This window comes from Copadichromis virginalis, linkage group LG2 (genome assembly GCF_057382275.1).
Source record: "Copadichromis virginalis isolate Kocher_CV1m ecotype Utaka linkage group LG2, C_Virginalis_male_GT1.1, whole genome shotgun sequence".
Classification (NCBI taxonomy): domain Eukaryota; kingdom Metazoa; phylum Chordata; class Actinopteri; order Cichliformes; family Cichlidae; genus Copadichromis; species Copadichromis virginalis.
Window position 1 is genome coordinate 14,123,051 of NC_140619.1, and position 6,802 is coordinate 14,129,852.

General features: G+C 41.6%; 1 protein-coding gene across 1 annotated transcript; it reads left to right on the forward strand.

Annotated features, from left to right (window-relative positions):
* The first annotated feature begins 790 nt into the window (after window positions 1–790).
* On the forward strand, window positions 791–6,320 carry LOC146717087 (uncharacterized). Its single transcript, XM_085471740.1, has 2 exons — window positions 791–3,271; window positions 3,358–6,320. The coding sequence occupies exon 2, from the start codon at window positions 5,426–5,428 to the stop codon at window positions 5,852–5,854; it is 429 nt and encodes a 142-aa protein (XP_085327866.1). The 5' UTR covers window positions 791–3,271; window positions 3,358–5,425; the 3' UTR covers window positions 5,855–6,320.
* Window positions 6,321–6,802: the final 482 nt, after the last annotated feature.

Sequence of the window (6,802 nt, forward strand, 5' to 3'; positions counted from 1 at the left end):
AACCACACCACAAGCCATATCATTCAAATATAAGTACTTGCTGTGTTTATATTAAAATGTTTCAGTCTTAATAGAAACAGCGCATCTCAGGTTTAAAAGTATTTGTACTGTAAATTAAGTAATTAAGAGGTAAGAATGATAAACGTCACTTTCATTGTAAACAGTGATTGTTACTGTTTAAGTTGCTTATATTCTTTATTTTGACATAATTGTGATAAAATAATTTGTTACAGCTAAAAACAAGTTACTGTAACTGTGGCAACTTGGAAAAGCTAAGAGAAATATTTGTTATTAATACATTGGTAATCAAAGTACACTCTTAAGTATTTGGTTATACATGATGTATAATATTTGTTAAGATCCATTTTGGAGGAAAAGAAGTTAATGGGCTCATGTTAAGAACCCAGTATAGAATAGAAATTCATTGTCCTGCACTGTTTGTGTAGACTGTTTTTTCAACTGCTACAAAGGATCCTGGAGGAACCAGTGACGGCAAGCCCAGGCCAAATAAGAACCTGAATGATGGTGAAATTGTGCGGCCAGCCATGAGAACGGATTATGGGAATTGCCTGAAGAACTGATTCAAGTCCTACCTTGGATTTCAGATAAGTCCTGAAACTATAGTTGATAGTTATTGGTGTCATTTTTTTGAAACATACTGATCATCAACAACTGGGAGCTTCTTCAGATGAAAGTGAAACCAAGTCCAACATGTAGGCTTCTTTTTTAGTAGCGACCCGGGGGAGGGGGGGGGGGGGGGGTGAATCCTCTTTTTATAAATTAACAAGTATGGATTATTCTTTGGATGGACACAAACAGCTAGAGACTCTTTGAAGTCCACTGCCTGGGCAGATCATCGGTGCATTGTAATGTAAATGTAAAAAGACGTTCTCGCTCACTGTCCATTGACCAAATTTACGTGGCTGGGACTCTGATGGCCTTACGAACACAGGAAGTATAAAACCTAAATGAGCACACCGTGCAGCCCACAGGTTGGTGGTGGGGATTTTCACCATGATTTTTACACATTTGGTGAAAATCAGACTTGGTATATCAATGCAAACGCTCATACTCCATATAAACCAGCTGTCAGCACAGAGAGGCCATCTGTCCCACGGCCAAAGCTTGGATCAAACTGGGTCATCAGCACCACAGAGATCCTAAAAATGAAATATGTGTGTTCTGAATAGGAGCAGGGAGAACTGACGATCCTGTTCAAAACAACTATCTGTTTTTTTCTCCTTTGGCAGTGAGTTTGTTCATGTCAGGCTGAGAGCTGATTGTAAAGTCTACAATATCAGTCACGGTATCAAGGACGCAGTGTTTTTTAAAAGAGCGTACCCGATATAACAACTAGCTGTACCTTTTTTTAATACCTTTAAAACAGATGCTTACAGAATTATGTCCAATTGTTTCTACGGAAATATCAGAAATGGATTAAGAAGCATAAAGCTGTGAGTTTCTATGTGGATTTTTCCTTTTCTGTTGAGGTAATTGTGGTACAGCTGCAGTGTACAATGGATCAGAGAGAGGAGATGCAGAAAGATTAAAATGAGGCAGCCAAAGAAAACAGCAACAGGAGGGATCAGTTTGGATATGAACAAATAGAAACACGAGGAAGCAGACTGAGAAGAGATCAAGGGACCACTTGTTAAATTACTTTCTTCTTTCATTGTGTTAGGCAGTCAGCTCCCATGGCCTTGCAGGTTTGGACAAAACCCGTCACGCCTGGAAAAGGAAAAGCTGCCAAAATACCGCCCGGTGATATTGTCTGCGAGCTGCGAGGATCAGAACCGACATGTCGACGTCTAAACTCTTTTCTGCAAAGCGGCAACAAAGAACAATGAGCCTTGTTTCAGTCAGAAACGCTGATTCTTCATGTTTGATGAAAGGCTGTAATTAGGGATTCAGGAAAAATATGCTGGCTGAGGTGAAATGTGCTGAATTGTTCTGAGAAGCTGTAAAAGCTGTTCAAGGGTTAAAGCTGTGCTTTTATTGTGAAATTCTTGTCTAACACTCACCCTGCCTGCTTTTTTTCGCTCTCAGAGTTAAACTCTTCATGTTCTCCTTACAAAACATAACTGCAAGACTTTAATGAATCAAATGGAGCAGGGAAATTAGAGACGAGACGTTCTCTGCTGGTAATTACCGAGTACTCTGTTCATACTACTCAACTAACATTAAGCAATCACAGAGATAATGGCCACTGTACAGTGAAATAGGCAGAATGGAAGCACAGGGTAGGAGCTTACCTTCAAAGTCTTTCTTGTATAAAGGAGTTTAATGGTGTTCCTGCAGGTATGATTCTCAATAATCACTTTGCACTCAGATCCTTTTGTTCCCCATGTCTTCGTAGACTGCTGATAGAAACACCCAGACTGATGTGAGTCCAGTCTTTTTAAAGTTTCAGCTTCATGACTTTGGATCAACTAGCCGAGTTCTTTCATCCCACATAAGATTTTGCACGATGGCTCATGAGGAAATGAGTCCCAGACCATCGCGCCAACGCCATGTTTGACTGCTGTGATATTCCATCATGTTTGATGGAAGACCTTCCAGAAAGTTCTGCTTCTGTCTCTGAGTATTATCCAGATGTTTGTTGGCAGATGTGAGACCAGCATTTGTGTTCTCCTGGGACTCTCTCATGGAGGTCATTTTTGCCCCGCCTCTTTCTTATGGTTGAATCATGACCTCTGACCTTAACTGAGCTGAGTGAGGCCTGCAGGTCTTTAGGTGTTGTTCTGCATTCTTCTTTGACCTCATGAATGAGTTGTCGATGGACTCTTGGAGTAATTTTGGTAGACTGCTCAGTCGCTCCCGGGAATCTTCAGCACTGTTCCAGGTTTCCTCCATGTGTGGCTCTCACTGCAGTCTCACAGCCTTACACGTCTCTGTAACCTTTCAGACTGTTTGTTTCGCAGCTCTTCCTTTAGATCGTGCTGCTTTGAAGTCTTTTAGCCTGCTTCACTTTAAAAACTGAACTTATTATTCAGGTTACATTTGTCTAATATTAAAATGTGTTTGATGATCTGAGACGCATGTTAGTGTGGCAAATATGTTATTCTTTACATTGGTAGTTGCTTCAGTCTCTTCTCTGGGAGTTGAGAAAAGTTTGTCTCTGGTCCCAACTATTTTTTGTGACTAGCGTGAAGACGCAGAATGTCGCCATCTGGTCACCATGTCGCTTTCAGAGCGGACGCAGCTCCAGAGAGGCTGAAGAGCAGAGCCACAGCTCCTTCACATCACAGCGAGCCCCCTGGACACGTCCTTGGTGAGGTCTCTCATCTGGTATGGGATGCCTCCTTATTACAATCTTTTATTCATCACTTTAATGTTGTTTTATTATTTCTCAATCAGAGTTGGGAGACTTCAGAGTGCTCCACAAAAGGGCGACAGGACGATGACAAGACAGGTCAAATATGAAAAGCAAAGCAATTTAAAAACACACGACTCGAAAAATAAACAGGCAGGAAAATTAATTGTGAAACCAATAAAACAGTCATTTTGAAGCAGATAATACCATTTCATGGGCTTTTCTTCTCCTGGCATGTCTCAGCTTGGCTCGTGTAATGACTGAATAATTTTTCTGTCAGTGCTCGGGCGTTTTAGCTCCTTGTTGACAAAGAAATCTCGACTGCTGGATTTGATGAAAGTCATATGAAAGGCAATAAGAGAGATGGAAATGAGTTTTCTTTTGGCTGGCTTAATGACAGCAACTCTGAGCACAAAAGCAAATGTGGCTGAGGTGGGTGTTATTCAGACGACTAAGAGTGCTTTTAAGAAGTGACTCCTTTGCTTCCAACAGAGCCACATTTCTTCTTTAATGCAGGAGCTTAATAAAGGCAGGAAAATAGGAAGACAGCCTTTGATGGAGCAGAGTGGGTCAGAAAAATTTCCTGGAAGTGGACTTTTACAAAAACACGTCAGTGTGTCGACTCTGTGAAAGTCCCATCTGCAGCACACGTGTTTGGTCATTCCACTAATTTCTGTTGACGTCAAAGCAGAAGTTTCAAATTTTATCTCTGCTGCATTATCTGAGCGCCACACACAATCGACCATATGACGTTTGGTACAAATTGGTCTTTGTAGTTCTTGTTACAGCTGGAGCTGCATGCTGGAGAGTCGGAAGGCAATCAGCCTTTGTTTATAACACAGATATGTGAAAACTTCTCTCCTTGTTTGGTGTGTGTGCACTAAATAATTTATTCTAGTACATCAAAATAAAAGAGCTCAAGACTTACAGTTTTTTCTGATTGCTTAAGCACATTTTTTGCACAAGGTAGGCTATGTCAGTTTGAGCTCATACTTCTGTCATAGATCCATAAGCATAGAGGGATCCAAACTTCAAGCACTGGTGTTTATTCACACACATCAAAACAAACACAAGTGTTTATTTCCAAGTATAGGATAATTTGCAATCGCCATAATGACTATATGGGTTACTTGGTCTGCAGTGAACATGCTTCCTCTGCCCCCAGCATCTGGTCATCTAGCAATTCTGTAAAGTAACAATTTCAGTATTTTTACATCAATGGTATTGGTGTGTTTCTCATTGGCATATGGCAGTGCTACAAATCTTTGTGCGAAGTGACTGTACTAACCGATTCTCATTTCAAGATGTCCTTATGGTACTTGCTACAGTGTAGTGGCTCGAGTTAGGCTGGACCCGTTGGCCAGCTTCCCTCAGGGTCATTCCACGGTTGATTACATGGTCCACTATTGTAGCTCTGATGTCATCAGCAATTCTATTTCTTACTCTTCCTACCCTTCCTCTCCCCCCTCCTCATCTTCCTCTCCCCCCTCCTCGTCCTCCTCTTGCTCCTCCTTGTCCTTGTCGTCCTCTTCATCCTACTTCTTCACCTCCACGTCCTCTTCCTCGGCCTCCTCTACTTCTCACTCTTTCTGCTCCCTCCATTGTACTCCGCACACACAGCTTACCTGTATTATAGTGCTTAGGCTGATTGCAAAGTGAACTAATTATCTAAAAAAGTTTTCACATGTGACAGTGTGCCAGACAGTTGGCAAATTAGTGTTAATGATAGCCATACATGTGTATACTTTTGCTAGGAGTGTGTTGGAAATTTGATAATTGAGTGTTGTGCAGTGAATTGTGCCTACAGTTTTGCAAAGTGTGTGTTACAAAATTGCAAACTGAGTGCAAAGCAGTTTTTGTGCTTTTAGTTTTGCAAACTCAGTGAGTGGTTTTGCTATAAGTCTGAATAGTTTTAGAGATTGTGCTACAGGAATCACAGTTAGGGTTTAAGCATTCAGAAAAAACTGTAACACCAAGAAGACCAAGGAGCTCATTGTGGACTACAGGAGGAATGCTGACCCACATCCACCCATCCACATTAAGGGGACGGCTGTGGAGCGTGTGAGCAGCTTCAAGTTCCTGGGAGTCCACATCTCCAAGGATCTCATCTGGATGACCAACTGCTCCAAGCTGGTCAAGAAGGCTCACCAGCGCCTCTTCTTCTTGAGGACTCTGAGGAAGAACCACCTGTCCTCAGACATCCTGGTGGACTTCTATCGCTTCACCATCGAGAGCATCCTGACCAACTGTATAACAGTCTGGTACGGGAACTGCTCTGCCTCGGACCGGAAGGCGTTACAGAGGGTTGTGAAAACTGCCCAGCGCATCGCCGGAGCACCACTTCCTGCCATAAAAGACATCTACAGGAAGCGGTGTCTGAAAAGGGCTGGGAAAATCATCAAAGACCCCAGTCACCCATCACATGGACTCTTCACCCTCCTGCCCTCTGGGAGGCGCTACAGGAGCCTCTGGACTAAGACCACCAGGTACCGGAACAGCTTCTTCCCCACAGCTGTCAGACTCCTGAACTCTGCCACCTGACATCTGACCCACATTAACACATGGACTGAACATACACACACAGACAATGGAAAACTGTACCCTCAAACACACAATAATAACATGGACTGAACCACCACTCACAACCACTAGCACTTTATATAGCCTCTTAACTGCACTACTGTATAGTTCTGTGTAAATAATCATTCTGTACATACGATAATTTTTAATCCTACAACTGTTTCTAACTTGCATAGTTCACATTTCTGTATAACTGTATATCTCAGATTCTGTATAGTTTTTTTATTTCATATTTATATCCTGTTCATTGCCTGTACATAGCTTGTACTCAATACAGCCTGTACATATTTATAGTTATAGAATATTCACAACATACTTCATACCGTGTACATTATAACATACCATAATAGACCCATTTCTGTAATATACTTACATATCTATATTATTGCTAATATATATTGTAATATATCTATATCAATAAAGCACTTCTGGATGGATGCAAACTGCATTTCGTTGTCCTGTACCTGTGCATGTGCAATGACAATAAAGTTGAATTCTATTCTATTCTATTCTAAAATCCTTTCATTTGTAATTGGATGTTACTGAGCACTTTTATTTGTGTCTGTGTGATGCTCCCATAAAGTGTCACGTATCATCACTTCTTGGTCCAAAAATCAGCAGCAGTCTATGGTTATTGAAGACAGAGTCGTCTTGTTTGAATAAACTTTATTGTGCTGCCAGCGGACATAGTGCTCGCTCCACACCGCGGCTAATTGAGAAGCCAAGACATTGCCACGTCTCTCAGCAGGAAGTTTGAGCTCACGCTACGTACCAACCTGCGAGCTAAAGGGTTTTCTTAGCTGAATTTATTTCTCACTGGAACTGTGCAGTGTTAGAAAGTTCTGAAAGATCTTCATGGGTTCAGTGTTGTGAAGTTCTGCAGTAAACAGGGATGTAAAGCTTCAGTAA

Bases quoted from the DNA above. Each gene is read 5' to 3' on its own strand.
- LOC146717087 (XM_085471740.1), top strand. From the start codon at position 5,426: ATGACCAACTGCTCCAAGCTGGTCAAGAAGGCTCACCAGCGCCTCTTC.